At 48.1% G+C, this 24,812-nt stretch overlaps 3 protein-coding genes and 1 long non-coding RNA gene across 11 annotated transcripts; 2 read left to right on the top strand and 2 right to left on the bottom strand.

The window, feature by feature from the left end:
• Window positions 1-368: 368 nt before the first annotated feature.
• Window positions 369-8,415, bottom strand: CA9 (carbonic anhydrase 9). 4 transcript variants are annotated; one of them, XM_006064350.3, is made up of 11 exons: window positions 6,108-6,889; window positions 5,271-5,300; window positions 4,835-5,005; window positions 4,568-4,710; window positions 4,394-4,486; window positions 3,289-3,355; window positions 1,668-1,825; window positions 1,370-1,514; window positions 1,215-1,241; window positions 718-799; window positions 369-585 (listed from the first exon to the last, which is right to left on the bottom strand). In XM_006064350.3, the coding sequence occupies exons 1-11, from the start codon at window positions 6,715-6,717 to the stop codon at window positions 519-521; spliced, it is 1,593 nt and encodes a 530-aa protein (XP_006064412.1). In that variant the 5' UTR covers window positions 6,718-6,889; the 3' UTR covers window positions 369-518. The 4 variants fall into 4 exon arrangements, with proteins under 4 accessions (XP_006064412.1, XP_044795943.1, XP_044795944.1 ...); XM_044940008.2 differs by lacking the exon at window positions 718-799 and having other exon boundaries at window positions 6,108-8,412; XM_044940009.1 differs by lacking the exon at window positions 1,215-1,241 and having other exon boundaries at window positions 6,108-6,897.
• LOC112583913 lies at window positions 4,978-15,115 on the top strand. Its single transcript, XR_006549987.1, has 3 exons — window positions 4,978-5,119; window positions 13,434-13,525; window positions 15,063-15,115. It is a non-coding gene; the product is annotated as an uncharacterized LOC112583913 (long non-coding RNA).
• Window positions 15,116-15,607: 492 nt separating this feature from the next.
• On the top strand, window positions 15,608-19,349 carry ARHGEF39 (Rho guanine nucleotide exchange factor 39). 4 transcript variants are annotated; one of them, XM_006064353.3, is made up of 9 exons: window positions 15,608-15,766; window positions 15,907-16,001; window positions 16,389-16,509; window positions 16,766-16,884; window positions 17,456-17,526; window positions 17,776-17,904; window positions 18,077-18,306; window positions 18,558-18,646; window positions 18,830-19,349. In XM_006064353.3, the coding sequence occupies exons 1-9, from the start codon at window positions 15,629-15,631 to the stop codon at window positions 18,843-18,845; spliced, it is 1,008 nt and encodes a 335-aa protein (XP_006064415.1). In that variant the 5' UTR covers window positions 15,608-15,628; the 3' UTR covers window positions 18,846-19,349. The 4 variants fall into 4 exon arrangements, with proteins under 4 accessions (XP_006064415.1, XP_006064414.1, XP_025137476.1 ...); XM_006064352.3 differs by having other exon boundaries at window positions 18,036-18,306; XM_025281691.2 differs by having other exon boundaries at window positions 16,374-16,509.
• A 120-nt stretch (window positions 19,350-19,469) lies between these two features.
• CCDC107 (coiled-coil domain containing 107) lies at window positions 19,470-22,031 on the bottom strand. Of its 2 annotated transcripts, none has more exons than XM_006064355.3 (6): window positions 21,838-22,031; window positions 21,594-21,748; window positions 20,190-20,250; window positions 20,016-20,106; window positions 19,806-19,918; window positions 19,470-19,722 (listed from the first exon to the last, which is right to left on the bottom strand). In XM_006064355.3, the coding sequence occupies exons 1-6, from the start codon at window positions 21,941-21,943 to the stop codon at window positions 19,475-19,477; spliced, it is 774 nt and encodes a 257-aa protein (XP_006064417.1). In that variant the 5' UTR covers window positions 21,944-22,031; the 3' UTR covers window positions 19,470-19,474. The 2 variants fall into 2 exon arrangements, with proteins under 2 accessions (XP_006064417.1, XP_006064416.1); XM_006064354.3 differs by having other exon boundaries at window positions 20,190-20,253; window positions 21,838-22,030.
• Between the last annotated feature and the right edge of the window lie 2,781 nt (window positions 22,032-24,812).

The raw sequence follows: 24,812 nt of genomic DNA, 5'->3' as shown, positions 1-24,812 counted from the left end.
TTCTGAGATGGGGAGATTATTCTAGGTTATCTGCGTGGGCCCAACATAATCACAAGGGTCCTTTCAACGCAGTTGTAGGTGATGTGACAATGGAAGCAAGAGATTGGAGTGATGCAAGGAAGGGGCTACAAGCCAAGGAATGCTTGGCTTCTAGAAGCTGAAAAAGGCAGGAAAATATTCTCCCCTCAAGAGTGTCCAGAGGGAACCATCCCTGAAGACACCTTGACTTTAGCCCATAAGATTCATTTTGGACATCTGACCTCTAGAACTCTAAGAGAATAAATTTCCATTACCATTAAGTTTGTGGTAGTTTGTTATAGCAGTGATAGGAAATGAATGCACCATCCTTTTGATTTAGGAGACAAGGATTTGCTTTCCACAGGTTTTATTAGAAATATTCATTTTTAAAAATATCTTTGGAGGTTTAAAAGGAAGTGGTGTAATGAACAGGACAGTCTTCAGCTGCCCCTCGGATTCCTCTGACCAGCTTCTCTGCGTATTCTCCAAGTGGCAGGCCTCTAGGCAACAGTCTCGGTGACCTCTGCTGGGTGGTAGCTAACACTCCCTTTGGTCTCACTTGTATGTCTACACAACAGGGAAGCCTAATCAGAAATCTCACCAGGGATGAGCTCATTTGCATGCAATTTGCATGGAGCTGCTCTGGACTCCACTTGGGGAGGTGGGGGCTGGGCCTGAGGGAGAGGGTCAGTATAATACCTTTGCTGCCTTCTCATTTGCACAAGGAAGGCGATGCTGGTAACAGCAAAGAGGAGGCCAAAAACCAGGGCCAGGATGTCGCCTGGAGGGAGGAGGAAAGAGACTGCCTCAGGGAGTGAGGAGGAGCCTGTAGGATTCCTTCAGAGAGGCTTCCACCTGCACCCCACCCCACCAGCTCTGTCCGAAGTTCCGCTGCTGCTCCCTGTGTCTCCAGCAGGGGCCAGCTAAGGGAAGGGGGTGGGTACACAAGGAGGGGTAAGATAAGCACCCTTTTCCTCCTTAAAGACAAAAAAGGTGGCTTGGGAAGGAGGACTGGAGGAGTTTTTTTGAGCTTCATTCTGACCAACTCTTGCTCTGGGGATGACAGGGTAAGCCCCACCTTGATCCAACACTATCCTATTGGGCTTGGAGTCTGTTCTACAGAAACGCAGAGGTAGCAATGGTGGTCCTGACTAGCCCCTGGCTGAACAGTGCCAAGGGAGGGGGCACAGACTCACCAGCAGCGAGACAGGAATTCAGGTGGACTGAAGAGAAAAAGCAGATGTTAGAGCTGGGGGCTGTGACCACCAGTGACAGACAAGTGAGGACACAAGAGAGGATGCAGGCCCTGTGGCTGGAGGGGGGGTCCCAGCATCAGTAGACAAAGTGGCACCTGGTTCAACAGTCCTAGGGCTGCCATCCACGCCAGCGGGGAAGGAGGCCTCAATTATTCGCCCATTCAAAGGCTGCGTAGCTCGGAAGTTCAGCTGCAGCCGAGAGTCATCAGGTCCCCACAGGGAGTCAGAGAGGGTGTGGAGCTGGGGAGGACAGCAGACAGTGAGGGGTGGGCTCATAACACAGAAGCAAATGGGTCACAGGCTTACTGTCCACGTCCCCCACTTCCCCCACATGGCCCCTTCATCTCTTTCTGCCTCCTCATCCCCAATGTCACCACCACACCCCAACCCCACCTGCTTAGCACTCAGCTTTACTGTCTGGTTGAACACAGTCCAGATGACCCCCTGGGCACAGGGGGGTGTGGTGAGAGACCCCTCATATCGGAAGTAGCGGCTGAGGTCAGAGGGCAGCAGTGCAGATACATCGAGTCCTGGGACCCAAGTCTCAGAGTCTGTGGAGAGGATGTGTGCTGGGGTCCAACCTATCTTGACTTCCCCTCATACACACACCAAAGCTCTGGGGTAGAGGGATACATTTTTATTTTATTTTTATTTTTTTTTCCCTAGCACTTGTCTCCCTCTGTCCCCATTCGGCTCCAGCCATATACTGCTGGTCAATGGTCTGACCTTCCTGAGCTGAGCCACGGGGGTGCAGGGGGTGCCTCCCTGCCAGAGGGCAGGGACTGCAACTCAGGAGCTACTTTTTCGGGCCCTTGAGACCTGCTCAGAAGCCAACTGGTGGGATGAAGGTTGGCCCTGGGTCACAGCCTGGCTGGGGATACATTTTTAAATCCCAGAAACCAAGCTGACCCAACTCCCTCAGACTATTTCTTCACTGAGTATATCCCTTCCTATAACTCAGCACAGGACATGACTCGGTAGAAAGTAAAAGGCTTTGGGGGCTCACAGAGTAAGAGAACTGCTACCTTGGCCCTTCTTCTGGGTCTTCACTCTTACTTTGCATACTGTGACAACATGCTGGAATGCAGATGTAAGCCAAGAGTGAATCAAAAGAGAAAATGAGTAATTTTCTGAATAATTTGTAATTTGAAATATTTGTAAGTAAATACCTATAACTATAAAAGACAGACACAAAAATTCAAAAGGCATAGTTCTCTTTAGTTTAGCAAAATGTAAGATCCAGCTGAGTGAGGTTTAAAATGACCTAGAGTGACTAAGAAGGACAAGAAGATTTTCAACATTATTTACAAATTTAAAATTTGATGCTGGGCTCCCTGGTGGCTCAGTGGTAAAAGAACACCTGCCAATGCAGAGGACATAGGTTCAATCCCTTGCCGGGGAAAGATCCCACATGCTGCGGAGCAACTAAGCCCGTGCACCACATTGAGCCTGTACTCGAAAGCCTGGAACCGCAACTACTGAACCTGCACCCTGCAAATACTGAAGCCCACATGCCCTAGAGCCTGTGCTCCACAACGAGAGAAGCCACTGCAATGAGAAGACTGCATACTGCAACTACAGAAGAGCCCCCACTTGCTGCAGCTAGAAAAAGCCTGCACAGTAGTGAAGACCCAGCAGAGCCAAACATAAATAAAATTATTTAAAAAAATAAAGTCAAATATTTGATGCTTTGAAGGAGTAATAGTTCTCAAGAAAAATTTTAGCTCTCCAGACTCAACCCCTGGAGTTCCAAACACTGTTTTTTGGTTTTATTTGGTTTTCATCTTATCTTGGTTTCTGTTTGGTTTTTAAACAAAAAATCTGTGGGCAGCAGTTTGCTTTGCCTGTTTGCTGTGTTCAGCCTCATAGTTATTATCAAGGTCACAGTAAGCCAGTTCACACAGCAACCCCCTTCTCTGTGGGAGGTAGTCCTCCATCCTCAGACCTGAGGCTCCCCAAGGATGGTTCTTTGTGGCAAGGGTATCAAGGGTAGGAGCCAGACCAACAAACTGACCTTTCTCGGTGATTTCTCCCAAACGTGACAGCAACTGTTCATAGGCACTGTTTTCTTCTGGGCCTTCCTAGGAGATGACAGTGCAAGACAGATGAATGCATGCATCTAGAGTCATGGCTGGAGGCCTGTAGGTGATGCGGATTCCCACAATCCTCCCCCATTCCCCAGCTCTGAGAATGCTGGGGAAACACAAAATCTTATGTATTACTACTCAAGGTCCATTTACTTCTACTTTGCAAACTGACCTAACTAGGTGGACTCCTTTTCAGTGGCAAATTGGAGGAAGAGGAGGATGCTGGGCCATTTTATTAGGATACAAGGCTCTCAACGATGGGCTCTACTTACTTTTCCAGGCTCACTTATCACTAACTCTATACATATTCCATGGTCCTGCCACAGACAACCCCAATAACCTTTGTATTCATGGTACCTCTGCATTCACCTTAATAATTCATGAGTTTGACTTTTGGAGCCAGGACACGCTATTTCCAAGGTGCTTCTCTGCAGTGCTGTGAGGCTGGTGTTAATGAGTCAGGGAGGCAGTGAGTCTAACAGGTGTCTCACCATACTTTCTTCCTATTAGCCTCTTCTAATCATTGTGTTTGTACCTTTGATCAGTACAAGTCCAAAGAAGTCAAATGCTTCTCTAGACTCAGTGCATTCTGCAAAGGGGAAATTATGGGTTATAAAAGTATTAGAGAAATGACTCTTCCTTTTGACCATTCCCCACATGTGCCATTCCCCAAATGGGCCATATTCTGAGTCTTTGTGTGTACTGTTCGCTCTGCATGGAATATCTCTTTTTCTTTCCCACTAGCAAAGGCTTCAAGTTTTACCTCCTCCGTGAGGCCTTCCCTGACTACCTCTTTGACTATGTGTCCTGTGTATATGTCTACCCTGTCAGCCTCCCTCACTGGCTGCGGGGAGACAGGATCAACGGTTTCGGGATCTTTTTTTGTGGCCCAGAGCCTGGCTCACAGTGGGCGTTAATCAAAGAACTAATGAGTGAAGATGACAGTCAGGTGCGGGAATGGGAGTTTCCGGGGCAAGATATTCTGAGCCCGAGGGCCTAAGAAAACAGGTGGGGAGTGTCCGGGGCTGGTACCTGCAGAAAGGCGGCCAAGACGGCCAAGCCCCCTGGGCGCCCCAAAGCCTCGTCAAATTCCTCAAATGCAGTGCTGAGGTGAACCACGTGAATCTGGAAAAGACACAGTAGGAGTGGGCGAGATCCCTTACCCGGCACTCCACTTCGACCCTTCGCGGACAGCTGTGCGCTCACCTCGGCAGGAAAACGGTGACCATCAACCGTGTGTTCCGAGCCCGGGCGACCCGCGGCCCCCCAGTGTAAATGTAACTGCAGGGCCCGGTACTCCTGCCCGGGACCCAAGGCCATCTTCAGCCCGGAAGGCAGACTCAGCTGCACTGCGCGGTGAGAGGCAGGTGAACCGGGGCCCGCCCCACCCTCAGCCTAACTTCCAATCACCATCCCCTCATCTCCAGGTAGACTCCGCCCCTTCCCTGAGGCTCCCCCGGGAGGCCACCTCACCGGTGTGGCCGTTGTTGCACAGGCGCAGTTTTGGTTGTGGCGGGAGCTCAAAGCCAAGGAATTCCAGGGGTCGCAGGGCTGGACAAAACGCAGTGAGCTCCGGGCGGATGTCTACCGGGGATTGAAAGCGGCCAGCGCAGGCTGGGGACACCTGGGGCCATGGCGGAGCGCCTGGAGTGGGCAAGTGTGTACAGGAAGTTTGAAGACAAGATCAGGAACTTTTAGGGAAGCGGAGTAGAAAAAGTGATGCGGTCGAGTCAGGAGGCATCCGGGAGGGAAACAGAGGTAAAGGATGCGGGGATTGGGGTTGGCGGGGGACAGGCAACGGGTGTTGTCCGGGACTGGCAGACGTGGATGCGAGGTGAGAGGGATGCGTGTGCGGGCATAAGCAGAGCTGGGTGCCCAGATTGGGTCTGTGTAGGGGTGGGTGTCTCACCTCCATAGCGCCAATGACTGTGGCCATCCCCTGCATAAAAGAGAAGAATGAAGAGGCCGATCTTTGAGCCCAGCCCCTCCCCAGCGGCCAAAAAGAGGTGGGTCGTCCTCACTAGCAGCGTTCACAAACTCAGATTCTTACAAAAGCATAGCAGGTAACAGAAACACCAGAAACAGGCACAATAGGTTGCAGCCAGATAAAAGGCCACAGCTTGATGGGCCACACAAAGATTCTACTAGCCCACTTGCAACCACTGTCTTAGGGTCTGTAAAGTAGGTGGAGACCTCAGTTCCCAGGCCCAGGTTAGTAGACCATCTTTCTCCTTTAGAAATCCCTCCTCCCCACTCTCCGTTTCCTTTCTGATCTCCATCTCCTTTTCCAAAGTTCCTGGCTTGAGGGTCGAGATACCAGGTTCCTCTACCTGCTGTTTCCCGCTTCCTAGGTCTCACTTTCCTCATCTGTAGACTGAAGATGCGGTGATTTCTACAAACCCTTCCTGCTCTTCCTCTGGTACCAGCCCCCCCTCCTTCCTCTCCTGTCTCTTCATACTTTGCTCTCCACATTCTGATCTCTTTCTCCTCTCCAACCTCCCCCCTTCTTTTCTGTCTCTTCCTGCTTACCTCTCTCCATCTGTGTCCCTTTTTTTTTTTGTCTCTTCATCTAGCTCTGAAAGGGAGTAAGGGGCTAGTGGCAAGGGAGCTCCTGGGGTTGGGAAAAATCACTGTCAGAGCACAGGCTCCTCTTCTTCCCTGAATAATCCCTCCCTGGGCTGGGGTTTAATGAGGGGGAAGCACCAACCTCCTGGAGCCTAGGTTTGCAGAGCTGATGACCACTTACCTTTTTCATCTCTGTGGGCGTTATTCTGGGGGCCTTCAGTGTCCCTGGGTGCCTCAACAGTTGGTAGATCCTCTAACTTCAGAGAATTCTCTTCTCCTGGGTCTGTCTTCAATCCAGGTAGGTCCTCTTCTTCAGGTGAGTCCTCCTCTTCAGGTATATCCTCTTCACTGGGCAGGTCCTCCTCACCATGTGGATCATCTTCTCCAGATGAATCTCCTCCCGTGGTGGGAGCACCCTGCATCCAGAGCAGCTTCTGGGGATGGGCAGGCACCAGAAGGAGCAGTAACAGCAGCAATTGCACAGCTGGGCCTGGGGCAGGGGCCGGAATCCACAGAGGGAGCCGGGGGCTGGGGCACAGGGGAGCCATGCGGCTGACTGTGGGGTGTCCTGGGACACGGTGTGTACGGGCTGTACGTGCATAGGAAACAGGAGGTGGGTGGGGGAGGAGCAAGCCTGGAGGGGAGCAAGCTGACTCACAGAAGGGCCTTTTGGAGATGGAGCCAAAGTCCTGTGGGTCTAACTGGCCCTGTGCCCCCTCCCTGATAGCAAGATGGGAATGGGGTGGAGTGAGGGGCAGGTATGTGCCCAGCCAGAAGGTTATCGGGGTCATGGGCTCAGCCTGGAACCCAAGGCACCACCTGGCACTATACAGGTTCTCCCTGGCACCGCCCGACTGCTAGTCAGCCAGCTTCAGCTAACCCTGGCTTGCTTCCCAGCCCCAGGCAGCTGGGGCCCCCACATCCTCTGGCTGAGAGGGGAAGCTGCCCATATATACATCCCTGGCTGGGCTAGGGAGCAGGTAAAGGGGTAGGGAAAGCTCCTGGGGGAGTCTGGGGGTGGGAGAGTGGATGGATGGATAGGTGGGATGTGAATTTGAATATGAATGGACAGCTGCATATATTCATGAGTCTCTGATGGGTTAAAATTGAATGTAATATTCATCGTATTACACCTCTGCTCAAAAACCTTCATTGGCTTCCCACACTCTGCAAAGTATCTTCCATCAGGTCCCTTCAAAATCTTACCCAAGAGACTTTTCCATTTTATCTCCTACTACTTTCCTTCATATTCTAGCCAAATTAAACTATCCATTTTTTATCCAAACCTTGACCACTTTTGTTCATCTCTTTCTCGCTGCTGGGAATGCCTTTCGCTCTTCTTTTTATTTAGCATTTACCATATGTCAGGCCGGAGAAGGCAATGGCACCCCACTCCAGTACTCTTGCCTGGAAAATCCCATGGATGAAGGAGCCTGGTAGGCTGCAGTCCATGGGGTCGCTAAGAGTCGGACACGACTGAAGTGACTTAGCATAGCATAGCATAGCATATGTCAGGCTAGAGGTATGGAAACAAGACACAGTCCCTGTCCTGAGGAGCTCACTGTCTGGTGAGTGAGGGCAAAACTATCATAATATTTGGAGGAGAGAGATGAATTCTTCCTCAGAAAGTAACACAGAAGTTGGCAAAATCTGATCAGGGTTTAAAAAAGTAGCAGTTCAATTGGTTTTTAAAAAAAAAAAAAAGTGGGGGAAATGGGATCCTGGGCAAAAGAGAGATATCAAATACTTTGAGCAGGAGAGTGACAGAATCCATATCTCACACTAGGTTATGTTGTGGGGTAGTGTGGAGCATGGATTGGAGGGGGAAAATGGGTGTGAAGAGGTGAAGAGTGAGAGGACCCCAAGAATGGGCTGGGGGTTCCCAGTCTGCCTATTCACTTAACATTTGGTGAGCCCCCTCCAGTCCTCCAGGCACGGTTCTAGGCCTTAGGGATGCAGCACTCACCTGGAGAACAGCCTCTGCTGTTCTGCAGCTCACATTCTAGGAAGGCCCCAGTGGCTTTGACAAATCAGAAGACAGTAAGGCCATTTCAGGAGATTCTTCTCTGGGGCTCATATTTAGTAGGTATGTACCATCACGGTTGTATAGGCTAATTAAATATGTTGAACATTTATAATCTGGTTTGTAACTAGCCTCTAACTCCAGGGTGCTCCTGCTACCCCACTCCCCTCTGGGGACCCTCCTAGCCTTATGACCTCTTATCTAAAGAAGTAATGCTTGGCACAGCACAGGCTCTGGACACCACTTGAGTGTCCCATCCAGTTTCCACTCTGGATCAGTACTTATATACCCATTACCGTGTTATATAGTTTTACTATCTCCTCTGTGTAAATCCCTTTTATTATTCAAGACTCAGCTCATACAACCACTATGGAGAACAGTATAGAGCTTCCTTAAAAAACTAAATAGAACTATCATATGATCCAGCAGTCCCACACCTGAGCATATGTCTGGAGAAAACCATAATTCAAAAAGATATATGCACCACCCCAATGTTCACTGAAGCACTATTTACAGTAGCCAAGACATGGAAGCAACCCAAATATCCATTGACAGATGAGTAGATAAAGATGTGTGTGTGTGTGGGGGGTGGGGGGGGGGTGTAATACTACACAGGCATAAAAGAATGAAACAATAACATTTGCTGCAACATGGGTGGATCTAGAGACTGTCATGGTTAAGTAAGTCAGAGAAGCAAATACCATGATATCATTTATATGTGGAATCCAAAAAAAAAAAGATACAAATGAACTTATTTACAAAACAGATTCACAGAATTAGAAAAGACACCTATGGTTACCAAAGGGGAAAGGTAGAGGGGAGGGATAAAATAGGTTGGGATTAACATATGAACACTACTATATGGAAAAGGATGGATATATGTGTATGTATAACTGATTCACTTTGCTGTACATCTGAAACTAACAAAACATTGTATATCAGCTATACTCCAAATATTTAAAAAAAAAAAAGACTCAGCTCAAAGGCTATCTCCAGGAAGTCTTGCTTGACCAACTCTACACCACAGGAAGAGATTTCTGGTAACTCTGAACCATCACAGTTCTTTGCCTGCCCTAATAATCTTGCTTACCATCCAATTCATATTAAGGTGATTTATGACATTATATCTGCTCTAATAGCCTCGAGGTTCATAAGGACAGGGTCCAGTATTTGACTGAGTCCATCTTATATTCAACTGTCTTTTATTATTGATCATTTTTCTCTTTTCAGATCACTGTGCCAGGGCTTAAGAAAAACCAGACTAAGATAGCTTCCCTGCCTTCAGGGAGCCCATTGACAATGACCTGTGTATGTCAAACCACAATTATTCCAGGAGTGGGGCATCACATTTCTACAGTACCCTTAACTGTGTGCCTTGTCAGAGTGACTGTCATACGGTATGCCAAAACATGTATGGTTGAACAGCTGTACTCCAAGCGGTCATCTTAGGAGCCAATCAATCTACCAATCTAGGTTGCCATTTCTGGAGCTAAATTAAGAGCCATCCATGGCAATCCAAGCAGGCACTCCTGATGGTCAGCTTATTGCCTTGGGCAGCTGTGTTGTCAGAACCTTGGTTGGACCCAGACACACGGAAGGTACATGATAATATCTAAATTGGATAGGCCTGGATAAGACAGAAGGGGATAATGACTATGGGGGAGGTCATGGGAAGGGCAGAGACAGGAACACCATGCTACCTGAAGTCTGGAGTTTGCATGTCCAGAACTTTCTCCAGCACCAATCATAGTTTTATTCCATATTCCCTTTCCAAATGTTTTGACTGTTTCCATCTTTTTCTGTTTTAGATCTCTGTCGGGTCTCCTTGTACACTTCTCTGTGGTGTGTCCACACGTCTCCCCTCCGTCTCTGCTGCTTTTTCTCAGTATTTCAGAGTCCAGATCTACATCTAAGTGTAGCTCTGTGCTCCGGCTCCCTAGTTTCCCAAGTGCCATTCTCCATGGGTGCTGTCTCTTGAGCTCTCCGTCTCTGTGTGTGACTATGTCTCTGGTCTGGGTGGGGAACGTGGACTCTGATCCTGGAGCAAGCCTTTGCAACTGGGAGTCTGCCAAACTCTAGAACAGGTTTGAGCTCCCAGAGTCTTGTTTCCTGGGTATCCCTAGGTTGGGACAGAGTGTACTCAGGGCTGATTGACTGGGTCACCCCCTTTCTCCTGTCTTGGCCTGGCACACACTTCTCTGTGGTTGCTTAAGGCCAAGTCTTTGGTCATTAGGGTCTGTGTCTTAAGACATCGAGAGCCATGTCTCTGCTTATCCCATGGCTGCAGAGAAGGGAGCTATGTACCAGGGAAGCAGGAGAAAAATCCCCCTATTCCCCAGACATGGACCAGAAGCAAAGACAAATCACAGCCCTTGTGGGGCTCTGGGGACTGCCCTGTAGTTCGAGCCCACCTCACCATCTGTATTATTTTCCTATGACTGCTGTAACAAATTTCCACAAACTGGGTGGCTTAAAGCAACCAAGATTTATTCTCTCATAGTTCTGGAGGTGAGGAGTCTGAAATTAAGGTGTTGGTAGGGTCCTGTTCCTTCTGAAGGTTCAAAGGCCTCTTTCAGCTTCTGGTGGCTCCAGGTATTCCTTGGCTTGTGGCTGCATAACTTCAATCTGTGCTTCCGACTTCACATGGACTTCTCTTGTCCGTGTGTCTTCTACTGGCTGTCACTTTTTTTTTTTTTTGACAGGTAAGGAGATTTATTTAGAGGGAACACACTTCACGGACAGAGTGTGGGCCATCTCAGAACGTGAAAGCAGCCCTGGCTGTCTCTTATAGGAACACTTATCATTGGATTTAGGACCCACCAGGATAATCCCAGAGAAGGCAATGGCACCCCACTCTAGTACTTTTGCCTGGAAAATCCCATGGACAGAGGAGCCTGGTAGGCAGCAGTCCATGGGGTCGCTAAGAGTCGGACACGACTGAGCGACTTCACTTTCACTTTTCACTTTCATGCACTGGAGAAGGAAATGGCAACCCACTCCAGTGTTCTTGCCAGGAGAATCCCAGGGACAGGGGAGCCTGGTGGGCTGCCGTCTATGGGGTCGCAGAGTCGGACATGACTGACGCGACTTAGCAGCAGCAGCAGCAGCAGCAGCAGGATAATCCAAGATGATCTTAAGATTCTTAATTTAACTGCATCTACAAAACCCCTTTTTCCAAATAGGGTGACATTCATGGACTTGTCTTTATGGGGGTCACCATTTAGCCCACTGTACCATTAGCCATTTTGGAACTGAACACACAGGGTGATGAGTTGGAGACCTTCATGCCTTCTGCCTACATCTCTCTTCATGTTGTAGGCAATTTCATCTACTCCCATGGCTTCTGTAAACTGATGACAGCTAAGTATCCCCAGGTTGGACTCTGCTCATTTCAGATATATAGCCACCTGCCTAATGGATGTCCCTACTTGGATCTCCCACAAGTATCTCAAATTCAACAGGCCTCTAGTCAAATTCCTCTGTCCCCAAAACTACTTCTTCCACCCTCTACCAAGTGGTGTAAGTCAGAAACCTGGTACCATCTTTTCTTGCCTTGTTTTCCTTGATGGGTTTGAACCTAGGTGAGGCCAATCAGAATGAAGCTCTGTGTTTCAAGTATTTGATGACTGAGGGAACTCACTTTCACTTTGTCCAAACATGGATAAGGAAGCACACAACCTCTGGAACTGTGGGCAGCCACCTTGTAACTCCAATGGAAGCTAGCCTTAAGATGAAGATAAAACCATGAAAGACAGAGGAACTGTGGAATGCAGTCCTTGGGGCTAAACTAACCCTAGAGCCTATATCTGGACTGTAACCTGTATCTGGACTTTTCAGTTACATGAGCCAATAAATTATTGTTAAGCCACTTTGAATTGATTATTTGTGACATAGTCTTACTGATATAAATTCCCTCTATAGCCTGTGTCTATGTCTCCAGTCTCTTCTCATCACACTCTCCTTTGCAATCTGTGCTCCAGTCTTGCTAAACTTCTAGCAGTTTCTTGAATGCATCACGTGTGTGTGTGTGTGTGTGTTTTATCTCCAATCCCTTATCCATGCTATTTTTTTATCTACCTCACCCACTGCCAGCTCTGCCTAGTCAAGTTTTGTTCTGTTTATTCTCCTGGCATCCTTCAGTTCACATGTTACTTCCTCTGAGAAGCCTCCCTGACCCCTAGATTAGGGTCAGTCCCTTCCTCCTGCATGCATAGAAGCCTGTATTTCCTTTGTAATGTGTATCTCACTTTATGGTGACTCCTTACCATGTCTGTCATGCTGGACTAAAAGCATTCATAAGGGCACGGGTCACATTTCTCTTATTCCCCATCTTCATGCCTAGCATAGGACCTGATGCATGAGAGGCATTTAATATTTTTTAAATATTGATTTATTTGGCTGCTTTGGGTCTCAGTTGCGGCACGTGGGGTCTTTGTTGCCTGTCGTAGGATCTTTCGTTGGGGTCCATGAACTCTCTAGTTGTGGTTTGCAGGCCTTGCAGTTGCGGTGCTCAGGTTTAGTTGCCCTGCAGCATGTGGGATCTTAGTTCCCCAACCAGGGATCAAACCCATGTCCCCTGCATTGCATGGTGGATTCTTAACCACTGGACCACCAGGGAAGTCCCAAGGTGTTTGATTTTTGTGGAATGACTGGTGGTTATTGTTTAAAGCATCCTGAGAGCTTCTCCAGCAGCCAGTTAGTTGAAAGCAGAGGTTAAGGGTAATTAAATGACAGAGAAAAAAAAAACTTTTTTTTTTTTTTTTGGGCTGTGCCACACAGCTTACAGAATCTTAGTTCCCTGACCAAGGATTGAACCCGGGCTCCAGCAGTAAAAGCACTGAGTCCTAACCACTGGACTCCATTTTTCACTGGAGTGAAAGAATCACCTTCACTCCTTTATTTTTATTTTTTTAAATAAAGAAAAAAAAAAAAATATATATATATATATTTAAGAATAGACTTCCCCAGTGGTCTAGTGGTTAAGACTCCACCTTCCAATGTGGGGGGTGTGGGTTCAACCCTTGGTTTGGGAACTAAGATCCCACATGCCACAGGATTTTATTTTAAAAATTTAAAGGATAGAGAGGTTGTTGACTGCCCTCTGATCCTCTTCTTTGTCCCTTGCCCCTTCCTTTAGCTTTAGGGGAGATTGTGGGTTGAGTCAGTTCCAGGCAAACTATGGTGCCTGACTTGCTCTGTGGGACACGTGGTCTCCAGGGAATCAGTTGTCTCCAAGTGTCCTCAGTGTGTCTTGCTCAGCTTTGCCCTCCCCTGCCTCAACAGTTGAATGATTTCCCCACCTGAGCTCACAGTCGACTCTCTTCCCATCTCCTCTTCCATCCACCTAAAGTACACTCACACTGGCAGGACACCCAGACACCCTCATCACCGACGGCACCCCCAGGGGTTATGCTCTGTTCTCATCACCTGGGCTCATGGTGATGCCAGTTATCATGAGATGACCTGTCCCCTTTCACCCTGCAGCTCTTCGTGTGGACTGTCCGACATTCACCTGAGGCAGTGTAACCAGTGCTCCACCTATATGGTATCACCAGTTCCTCTGTGACCTGTCCAAGGTACAGTCTGACCCAAACTCTCTTGCCTCCACCAAGCCCTTCAAGTTGTTTTTCCCTGATCTAAGTCCAGCATTTCTCTTTCCTCAGAATTCTTAGAATGTCAGAGAGCTAGAGGTAACCTCAGAACCCTGACAATACCCTGGTTTTTGGCTTTGGGCCTGGATTCCTATGAGTCCTCAGTGGTAGTAATGGGGCCTAAGGTTTCTAACTAACATTGTGGTTTTTAATAGCACTTTTTTTTTTTTTTTTCTAATTTACATAGTAACACATGCATGCTCAAGCAGAAAACTTGGGAAAAGCAGAAAAGTATAAGGGAATTTTAAAAATCACCCTTTTGATCCCATTCACCCCTTTAACCTTAGTGATCCAGTACCTCTTACAGCTTAGGTGCTTAATAAATATTTGTTGAATGAATTACCTTTGGTCCCATCACCCAGAGATAAAAATCACAACTACCTTTTGATTGTTTATCCTTCCAGTCTTATATTTTGTTGTTGTTCAGTCGCTTAGTCATGGGTTCAGTTGCGACCCCATGGATTGCAGCACGCCAGGCTTCCCTGATTATACCTAAATAGATCATATTATACAGTTTTATGGCCTGCTTTTTTCCTCTCGGCAATATACTATGTGTTTCCCAAAATTAATGGCTTTTTTACATCATCTTCAATGCTTTCATATTATTCCTTCAAATGGTTGTACCATAATTTTCCTAGCTAATTCTCTACCACTGGGCATTTAAGTGACTTCCAGTTTTCTGTTGTTACAAACAACATTTTGCCACCCATCCTAGTATATATATTTTTGTCCGCATATTGTTTTTTTTAGGATGCATTACTAAAGAAGTGGAATTGCTGGGTCATAAGAGTAGGCACATTTTAAGATATCTCATACATACTGACAAAATGGCACTGCTAATTTACCCTCCAGGGCTATTGCCAGTTTTCCAAAAGACCTAAGTAAGGAAGGAAAATATAGTACCTTTTAACTCTGACTAGGTAACACAGACTAATCAACTCCAAGGTTTTACCTTTGGCCAGAATTATAGCAATTCCGACCCACCACGTTAGTTATTGACATTTGCTGACTGGAAGCTAACTGGCTATCAGGCTTTGGATCAGTATGAAAGGAGAAAACGAGTTAGTGACTTAAAACCGAGGAACTTTTGTCCAGCAGCCAAAATATTCAAAACCTGGTGACCCATGAGGATTCTTAATGATGAAAGGACTGGGGACAGCTGGACCCCAGCGTTTGGCATGGGTCCACGACAGAAGCTCAATTCTACAAGTGGGACACTGCGACCCTGCCAGTGTCTAAATCCCTAAGTATCCTGACTCAAAGTCCAGGCTGCTGTCCCAACTTCAGTTCAGTCGTTCAGTCCTGTCCGACTCTTTGCGACCCCATGAATTGCAGCACGCCAGGCCTCCCTGTCCATCACCAACTCCTGGAGTTCACTCAAACTCACGTCCATTGCGGTGATGCCATCCAGCCATCTCATCCTCTGTCGTCTCCTTTGCCTCCTGCCCCCAATCCCTCCCAGCATCAGAGTCTTTTCCAATGAGTCAACTTTTCGCATGAGGTGGCCAAAGTATTGGAGTTTCAGCCTCAGCATCAGTCCTTCCAAAGAACACCCAGGACTGATCTCCTTTAGGATGGACTGGTTGGATCTCCTTGCAGTCCAGGGGACTCTCAAGAGTCTTCTCCAACACCACAGTTCAAAAGCATCAATTCTTCAGCGCTCAGCTTTCTTCACAGTCCAACTCTCACATCCATACATGACCACTGGAAAAACCATAGCCTTGACTAGACGGACCTTTGTTGGCAAAGTAATGTCTCTGCTCCAACTTAGTGCCACTCAAAGAAGGGCCACCCACTTGCCGCACCCTGCCCGGCCCTGGCGGGGGCCGCATACCTACAGCGCCTCGCTGGCGCCGACCTGATGGCGGTTTAGCGAGCCGCTGCGCACGCCCTCGCCTGCTCACAGCCTCCAGGCGCCAGGGGGCGTACTCCCCTCAAGGGCCCGCCCCAGCAGTCCCGCCCCCGGGTCCGTTTGGATTCGAATCTCCGGCGGGCTGAGTCCGGAAGTGGCAACCCGTTAAGTCCGGCATGGAGAGCCCGGCCCCCGGTGCCCGGTGCCCGGTGCAAGAGCAGCGTGCCCGTTGGGAGCGGAAACGCGCCTGCACTGCTCGGGAGCTGCTGGAGACCGAGCGGCGCTACCAGGAACAGCTGGGGCTGGTGGCCACGGTGCGAACCCCACAGTCTCCCGTAGTGGGGCGGGGACCCCAGGGAGTGGGAGGGTGCCTACTAGGTCGGTGACCTAGCGGTGCCTTGGCACCAGCCTCCTCTTTCTGAGGACCACATACCGGTATTCTGTCCTTCCGCAGTACTTCGTGGCAATTTTGAGAGCCAAAGGTACCCTGCGACCACCAGAACGCCAGGCCCTCTTTGGGCCCTGGGAACTCATTTACGGCGCCAGCCAGTGAGTAGAAGGGAAGTGGGGTGAGAGGAGGAGGGAGACCTGGTTTCTGGCAGTGCAGAGAGCTCAGAGTAGGGGAGATCCAGATTCGCATCCAGAATCTGCCAGTTACCTCCCCTGTGGTCTTGACCCAGTGCCTTAATCTGCCCAAGTTCTCCAGCCACTTGCTGTCCAGTCGCTAAATCGTGTGGGAATCTTTGCGACCCCACGGACTACAGCACGGCAGGCTTCCCTTCCTTCACCATCTCCGAATTTGCTCAGATTCATATCCACTGAGTCTTCTCCCACAAAATGGGGCCGTACTACCTCCGGAGCAGGGTTGTGAGAATTAAAGAGAGGTGGTGCTTGAGTAGTTCTTGGGCTGCTCTTTTATTGTCCTGACCCATACAGAGAGCTGCTTCCCTACCTCGAAGGAGGGCGCTGGGGACAGGGGTTGGAGGGCTTCTGCAACCACCTGGAGCTCTACACCCAATTTGCTGCCAATGTTGAGAGGTCCCGGACCATCCTGCAGGTAACCTGATAACTTCAAGTCCTTCCCCTTGTCCTTTGTACATTTCCTCTTTATCTGGAGACCCAAACTTCATTCATATTGTTCCTGCATTTATAGAGCCCTGTGGGTGCCCAGCCCTATGTTAAGTTTCCAGTAGGGAGACGGGGTTCTCTCAGGAGCATACAGCTTCCTGAGGGCCTGGGATGTGTACACAGAAGAATGCAATATAAGGAGGCAGCTTCTCTCCCTGCTGCCAACCCTTTCCTCATCATTCTAGGAGCAACTAAAGAAGAACAAACATTTCCGGAGATTTGTACGACTTCAGGAAGGTCGCCCTGAGTTTGGGGGCCTTCAGCTCCAGGACCTGCTCCCTCTGCCTCTGCAGAGGCTCCAGCAGTGCGTGAACTCACCCTGACTCAGCCAACTTCTCTTAGAATTCTGCGTCTGTACGATGCCTGCTCTCAATCTTTGTGGGCTTTCATGGAATCTGTCCCACTGTCTCTCTCCTGGGACAAATTGCTCCTCAAAATTTTCTGCAAGAGTAAATGTGAACTCACTGGAGTACTTGGGCTGTGCAGCCTCAGGCCCTTAGTTGGGATTGTTTAACTTAAGCTGAAGTGAGGGGTCTGTGATAAGGCTAGTAAATAAGGTTTCTGAAGATGAAAGGCTTAGAATTCTGTCCCTGGGAATGAGTTAAGAACTTATAGTCAGTTGTTTGTAGCATCCTCCTTGGGTTGATTAACTTTCACCTTGGATCTGGTCTGCCTCCCTGACTCTTCAGTGTGGGATGGAAGAGGGCCATATGGAGTGAACCCAGGATCTGAGTCCCAGATGGAAGAGGGGGATAAAACAGCCACAGGCAGGTCTTTCCTGGTTCCCCAGCTGAAGTTTGTACAGGGGGTGATCTGTGTCAGGCAGAGGAAATTGTACCCAGCTCTACTTTCCCCTCATAGACTTCTAATTTCAGGTATGAGAATCTCGCTGTTGCTTTGGCTGAAAACACAGGTCCCAACAGCCCTGAACACAAACAGCTCACAAGTATGTTCTTGCTCTTCCACAGCATTTCTTGGAGATTGCTTCTGTTCCTTTTCTGGTTCTGACCTCCAACCATGTATGATATGCCCCAGTCTTCCAATGATGTGTATACAATGTTCCTATTGCCCTGCCTCTACTCTTCAAGAAATTAGACTCTGACCCTAGTCCTGTCTGGATTAGCCTGTCTTTCACCACCACCATTCACCCCAAGTCAAAGTTGTGCTGGGAGTGGTGCGTGGAATATCATTCTAGGGGCTGCCCAGCTGATAAGTGAGACTGCCCAGAGAGTCCACACCATCAGTCAGAAACAGAAGAATGAACAGCATCTCCAGCGCATCCAGGCTCTGCTCAGTGGACGGCAAGCAAAGGGGCTTATCTCAGGTAGTCCATGGGCATGCTTCCCCTCAACCTGCAAACTGCCCTTTTCTCACCCCCATCCTCTCTACTGCCAGCACATACCACCTGCCTCCCATTTTCTCAGCCTCCCTTTCCTTTTATTTTGCGGGTTGTAGTCCTGAAGCTGTACCAGAATAATGGATCTCCCACCTCTCAGGTCGCTGGTTCCTACGCCAGGGATGGCTATTGGTGGTGCCTCCCCGAGGGGAGCCTAGGCCCCGAATGTTCTTCCTTTTCTCTGATGCACTCCTCATGGCCAAGCCTCGACCCCCATTGCATCTGCTGCAGAGTGGCACCTTTGCCTGCCGGGCCCTCTACCCCATGGGCGAGTGTCAACTCCACAGGGTCTTTGGCCACTCAGGAGGCCCTTGTGGTGGACTGCTTAGCGTAAGTAACAGGCAAGAGCCCTCGGCAGGGTAGGAAGGGCCCAAAATATACCAAGTGCCTGTGCACCACTCATCTCCTTGGCCTAAGCCCCCCTCATAGGAACTGAGCTACCTGCATTGAGAGCATACCAGGGCTTAGGGTTCATACCTGGTTCTCACTTCAGCCCTAAATCACTGCCATGGAAATAGCAGGGCCTTTGGCTTAAGGCTGGACCTTTCTGAGCCATGTGCTAAGAGGTGATCTCTCTCTAGCTGTCCTTTCCCCATGAGAAGCTACTGCTTATGTCCACAGACCAGGAGGAGCTGTCACACTGGTACCACAGTCTGACTTTGGCCATCAGGTAAGTTGTTTTCTCTTAGTAAGAGTGCTGTGGTGAGGCCCAGGAGCTGGAGATGGCACTTCTGAGCCTATTTCCTGTCTGGAACTCACCCCCACCCCCCAAGCACGCCCCTGTCCAACACCCCAGGTGATTTTGTCAGAATAGAGTGCTCATGCCGGTGCCTGAACTGTTTTCTCTCCACAGCAGCCAGAAGAACTAGCAGAATCTTAAAAATTCCAGAGTCCAGGATACTGTGCGGATAGGTCAGAATCAGGGGTACAAAGGAATCTTACTAACAAAACACGGACTCTTCATGGTTTGAGAAGAATCATTTTGTGTTTGCCTGAGACCAAGACACACAATGTCCTTTGACCAGCTTTTAAAGAATCAGGACATCAAGTCTGACTCAGCTGAATCAGCTCCGCCAATACAGAGGAAGGGATTTGGGACTGATAAGTTTGGTGCTGTGTCTGTGGACAGCTGTTTATCTATCAAGTTTGCAGCTTTGCAAGTGTGGCTGTTTTTATGTTGTATATAATTTCTATAATTTATTTCCCCACTGGATTTTGGTAAAGTGTTTTCTTTTTTGGAGAAGCCATTTTGTCTCAGCTATGCAATATGAGAAAAGGGATTTCTGTGCCCTTAAGGCTGGCATGACTGTGGCCTCAGGAATACAAATAAAAGAACTGGAGCTCCCTCTATCTTCTCAGCTCCTACACTGGAAGGCGGCCTCTTTATGTCCTAATAAGGGAAGCTTTTCAAGAAGGCCTGGTTGTTCGCAGGCACCTAGTAAGGGGGGGTGGGTGTGTGTGTCCAGCTGGAATGGAAAAAGCACACAGGAGCATCCAGTCACAGGAACAGACTCTGTTTTACTAAACCATCCACTGTTTTTCCTTCTTTCCACTGGGGGCTGTGACTGAGGCCCTGTGCTGCAGATTTCCTACATCTTCTCCTTAGCGTGGGCTCCATTTCCCTGGGAGGAGTTAGGTTCCTTGTCCCTGTGTTCCAATTTAGGGGCTCCTCCCAGGCCTGATTGTCACCAGTCTCTTCCTCGTCCTCCTCTATACAGAAGTCCTCGGGAAAGGGTATGCTGGCCTCTGTGAGGGGGGAGATCAGACATGTTCCAGTTTCAGAGGCTTTGTCTCTACCTCCAGCAGACTCTCACCTCCCAACCCTGTACCTGGTTCTGGAACCTCCACACCCTTGTTCGGTTTGCTGTCTTGTAACAGCTGGTGGATGGTCTGTAGCTTCATGTGCAGAAGCTCCTGCTGGGCTCCAGCCAGGGTAGTCACACTGCAGATATGTCCATTCAGAGGCTGCCCAATCTCTGTCCCCACCTCTTCCACCTACCATAAGCTCTCTCTAGCCACAGGGTCATTGCTCTCCTTACCGCTCAAAAAGGGGGTCCAGCTGGGCCATCAGACTGTTCAGGTGTTGCTCTGTCTGGACAAGCTGTTGTGTCAGCTGCGCAAGGTGTTGCTCTGGGGGTATGGGAGAAAAGAGCAATGGTTACTTTCTGCTGTCCCTTAATCCCCCACCAAGCACAGACCTCTGCAAAACCCACCTGATTGCAATGAATCCTTCTTGCCTGCCTCCTCTTGGAGAACAGCAGCCTCATCTTTCCCCTGCTGTGGAAAAAGGCAAGGGGGATACTGCAGCAGCAAGGACCTCAATAACCTCAGTCTCCAAAGCCAGATAAAGGCCAAGGATAATTCCAGATAGACAAAACTAGTGGGTTTTTTTTTTTTAATCTCAGAGAATCACAATCATATCTATTCCAGCTCCTCATTCAGGACAGGAAGCAATGTCAGTGCACCCCATGAGTGGTTGCTGTTCAATCTACTAAAACGCCTCCAGGAAGGAGAAGCTCTATTGTTTGATAACGCTCTGGTTTAGTTTATACACAAAGCTAGACACAGTCCATCGCTATCTTTTCATGGTGCTGAGCAGAGCTTTCCAAAATCATCTTTTCAACATGACAGCCCCTCAGGAATTTGAAGGCAACGGTCATACTCCCTGTCTTCTCTGATTTAATAGCACCAATGTTTTTCAGTCAGTGCTCATTTGACATGGTTTTCTCTGGGTGCTTTACTCTGGTTTAAGAGATGGCATTACCGACTCAATGGACATAAGTTTGAGCAAACTCTGGGAGATGGTGAAGGACCAGGAAGCCTGACACACTGCAATCCATGAGGTCACAGAGCCAGACACAACTTAGTGACTGAACCACAACAATGCTCTTAGAACAGTGCCCTCAAGAGAATTAAGTTTCTTTCAGGCTATACTTGGGTCCAAGAATAGAATTTATCAATCCTTGTTAAATTTCACCATTAAATTCAGCCCCTCATCCTAGCCTGTTAAGTCTACTATGGATCATGATTAGCTAGACCTCCTAGTTTAATGTCATCTCCAAATTGGCTCAGTCCTCTATTTCCCAAGGTAAGTGATAGGGCCAGGGCTGAAGAAAAAGCCCTGGGAGGTACTACTATCCATTTCAACAGTTTTAATTCAACAAAATGTACTGTCAGTTCACATTTCAGGGCCTCCTTCCCGAGGATAACTTGAGACTACTTAGTTCCTTGAACTCTAAAAACTCTGGCTACAGTAATCAACTGCTCGTGCCAAGCTTGGAAACTCACTAGGAACCGCACTTATTATAGTATGGACATTTGCTGGGTTCAAATCTTAGGGCCACCAGTTACTATCTCTGAGTGACCTTGAGCAATTGACAACCTCTTCACTGGATTGTTGGAAGGACTAAATGTAATGGTTACTATTTAAAATTAACCAAGGGCCCTTCACATCCATTACCTCGCGGGATGCTTTAACTAACCCCATCATGTTGGAAAGTCAGGGAACTCCTGTCTTCATTTTACAAAATGACGGGAAAACGTGTCTTGTTCTTGGTACCATGGCGCCCTCATCGAGATTCAGGGCCGGGGCATCCCCACCCCTGGTCGTCCCGCACCTGCAAACACTTGTACAGCACAAAAGCCACGGCGGCCGCGGTGTACAGCGCCCCCAAGGGCAGCGCCCCGGACGGAGCCCGCTCGCGCTGGTTCTTGGACGGCGGCGACTGCCGCCGGGGTTCCGCGGCCGCAGGGCCGACCTGGCCGGCGTCGCCTGAGGAGGAGGGCAGAGGCGGGTCAGTACAGCTGGGGCTTGGGGCCCGGGGGCAGTCCCAGCCTCCCTCCAGCAGCCCTCGCTGGTACCTGGGTGTGCCCGGCGGTCGGGGCTGCGGCGGTCTCCGAGCACCTCGGGCAGCGCAGACACAAGTAGCAGCCCCAGCGTACCAGCGAGCGACACCACGCTCGCCATAGCAGGCCAACACGGGAGAACGCGGGAGACGCCGGCGTTGTCGGACGCACCGGTGCACGCGCACGCAGGCGCGTCCCCCAGCCCCAGCTATTCCCACCCTGGGCCTCCCAGGGAGGTCACGCCCACCTAGGGTGTGGGCGGGGCCAGGCCTTATTTGCATAGGACTGAGGGCTTAGCTTAGTTCATTTGTGAAACTAGTTCATTTCTTATCTCTATATAGGTATCTGTTAGCCAGAATGCCTCCAGAAGACTACATTCTTAGAAGGTTATACAGGGAAGTGGTTTTTAATGTGCCACGCCACCAATCTCCTCACCCTAACTATAAAATAAGTTTCCTCCTCGAGCTATAAAGGGCTTGAATGCGACGTGGGGAACGAGGTTCGTGCTGAAGGCCTGTTTCCTAGGCTACATACGGAGGACTAGTTCCTTGTTTGCGCCTAGGGGAAAGTCCCCGGACCGTGGGCAGAAAGTGCCACGTGCCCGAGCACGTAGATTTCCCCTGCTTCTCACGACTAAACCCGCCAAGAAGCGATCCTACCCTGGGGGTGGGAAAGCCGAGCGGCGTGTGGCGGGGTGTCATCCGTCAGCTTCTAATAGTTACGCAGGCAGTGCGCTTCCATGCGCACCAACCTCACGGGGCTCATTCTCAGCACGTCTCATTTTAACTTGAGGGACAATAAAATAACAGACACAAAATAACATTAACTGTCTCCGGGACGTTTCGAAGTCACTCTGTTTCTGCACAGCTAACACCCCTATACAACTTTCAGATCTCCCTTTCCTCCTGTAATGTGCGTGTTCCCTTCATAAGTGGAAGTGAAAGTTGTTCAGTCGTGTCCGACTCTTTGCGACCCCATGGACTATATACAGAACCCTTAACTTCTGGCTTATTCATTAGTGCAGCTATTGTACTTCCTTCAAACCACTATTGCATGTCAGTTACATTTCAATAAACCATTTAAATTACTTAAAATTAACTAATAAACTAAAATTAATTATAAAAATAAAACACAGCTAGATTGTAAATTTCATGAGAGCAGGGGCCATATCTCTTTTTCTTTACCATGTTTATTCCTATAGCCTAGCACAGCACCTGATACTAGCAGGCATCAGGTGAATCCTTGTTGAATGAAATTAATGTGTTCAAGACGACCCAACAGGTAAATATAATTAAAGTTTTTTTAAAGAATAAGGAAACTAAGGTTCAGGAAGGTTAAGTTTGTAATCAGGTAAGAGGCTGGCAGAGATTTCAACCCTTTTTTGTCTGCATAAGATCTGCCACTCATCACCACCTATCCAGTCTCTCCTGCTCCTTCTCCAGTCCGAGTTGAGTAATCGTTCTCACACTGTCTTTTTCTTGTCTAGGATACATAGGGCCCTATTCCTAATTAGACCAAGAATTGAGTTGGTCAGAGTTGACCAGTTGAATTGACCAGTCAGAGTTGAGTAATCTTTCCACACTGTCTTTTAATTGTCTAGGATACATAGGGCCCTATTCCTAATTAGACCAAGAACTCTTTGAGGGAAGAAACCATTTCCCACTCACATTTGTATCTCCAGAGCTTGACATATAAGCAAGCAATCGGTATGTATTTATTAAACAAATGAGGTATAGCTGTGCTAAATAAATGAATGAAATACAGGTATATCTTTTTGTCCTTCCAGAAAGGGAGTGGGCAGGGCAGAGAGAGACCCTCACTCAGGACAGTTGTCCTGTCTAGTGGAATACCCAGAGGCAACCTGGCTTGGCAGTCTAAACCCCGACGCTAAACCAGTTGACATAATCAATGTAAACAAGTGATTCAGGCCAGTTGTAATACGATAAATGGCCCCCAGCTGATTGTTGCCTTTAGGGAATTCGGGCCCACTATTGCCCTTCTGGTTTTTTTCCAATAGATCAATGAATCGGGATTTCAAAAAACTGGAACTCCAGTTTTTAAAGGTTGACAACGAATCAGTGGCATACGAGGGAGAGTCGCCTCAGTCATGTCCAACTCTTTGCGACCCCATGGACTGTAGCCTGCCAGGCTCCTCTCTCCATGGAATTCTCCAGGCAAGAATATTGGAAGGGGTTGCCATTTCCTTCTTCAAATAAACAGTAAATGAAACAAATAACAGGGCCCCAAAAATAATAATAATAAGGGCCAGAAATTCAGACAGTGAATTATCTCTTTTATTGGAGTTTGTAGATATAATCATGACAATATAAAAAGAGTTAAAATTGAATTTACATTACAGAACAAGAAAGGGTAATGAATTTCTTGGCTACATTATTGTGTTTTTTGAGAAAGAGGTAAAAAATTTGTATCTACATAGTAACCTAGCTGAGTAATGAATAACTCTAATTTCTTTTTCTAAAGTTAACTTCTGAAAATTTGTCAAAAATAATTTTGGCATATTCATATTCAATATTCATATTCAAATTCAATACATTTGTCAATTTCCACCCACGGTTGATTAAAGAATACCTTTTATTAATTTTCATTTCAAAAAAGTTTCTTTCATATGAAGCAACAGACATACAAATGGGAAAAGAAAGTCGTAAACAAAGGGATGTTTGGCAGAGATTCATAAAAATTCCATTTCACAGTAAATTCCAGACATTTTCAATATAAACAAAAACTAAGTGGTCACCTAGAATGGCAGAATTAAACTACTCAAGCTCAGTTTACTTGACTTTTCAATCCCTGTGCTATCATTGTTTGTTTTTAAATCTATTGGTTAGATGCAGGAATATGTAATATTATAGGAGTTGGACACAGAAATTGTGCCCAAACCAAAGAACAATTAAAAACTGTTAAGAACTAATTCTGGATATAAACACATGTAGCTCAACCTTGTGTCAGGAGCCAGCTGTATACCTAGGATT

This window comes from Bubalus bubalis, chromosome 3 (genome assembly GCF_019923935.1).
Source record: "Bubalus bubalis isolate 160015118507 breed Murrah chromosome 3, NDDB_SH_1, whole genome shotgun sequence".
NCBI lineage: Eukaryota > Metazoa > Chordata > Mammalia > Artiodactyla > Bovidae > Bubalus > Bubalus bubalis.
The sequence above is the reverse complement of the archived record's forward strand: the minus strand, read 5'-3'. Positions and strand labels throughout refer to the sequence as shown.

Excerpts from the sequence above, each read along its gene's own strand:
- CCDC107 (XM_006064354.3), bottom strand. The coding sequence starts at position 21,943 with ATGGCGAGCGTGGTGTCGCTCGCTGGTACGCTGGGGCTGCTACTTGTG. Across the intron at positions 21,749-21,837 it reads CGACCGCCGGGCACACCCAG|GCGACGCCGGCCAGGTCGGC; the intron begins GTACCAGCGAGG and ends CCTCCTCCTCAG. Across the intron at positions 20,254-21,593 it reads TGCTGTACAAGTGTTTGCAG|CAGGGGAAAGATGAGGCTGC; the intron begins GTGCGGGACGAC and ends CTTTTTCCACAG.
- ARHGEF39 (XM_025281689.2), top strand. The coding sequence starts at position 15,629 with ATGGAGAGCCCGGCCCCCGGTGCCCGGTGCCCGGTGCAAGAGCAGCGT. Across the intron at positions 15,767-15,906 it reads AGCTGGGGCTGGTGGCCACG|TACTTCGTGGCAATTTTGAG; the intron begins GTGCGAACCCCA and ends GTCCTTCCGCAG. Across the intron at positions 18,307-18,557 it reads CTTGTGGTGGACTGCTTAGC|CTGTCCTTTCCCCATGAGAA; the intron begins GTAAGTAACAGG and ends ATCTCTCTCTAG.
- CA9 (XM_044940008.2), bottom strand. The coding sequence starts at position 6,717 with ATGACCCCGATAACCTTCTGGCTGGGCACATACCTGCCCCTCACTCCA. Across the intron at positions 5,006-5,270 it reads CAGTCATTGGCGCTATGGAG|GCGCTCCGCCATGGCCCCAG; the intron begins GTGAGACACCCA and ends TGCCCACTCCAG. Across the intron at positions 3,356-4,393 it reads TCTTGGCCGCCTTTCTGCAG|GAAGGCCCAGAAGAAAACAG; the intron begins GTACCAGCCCCG and ends GTCATCTCCTAG.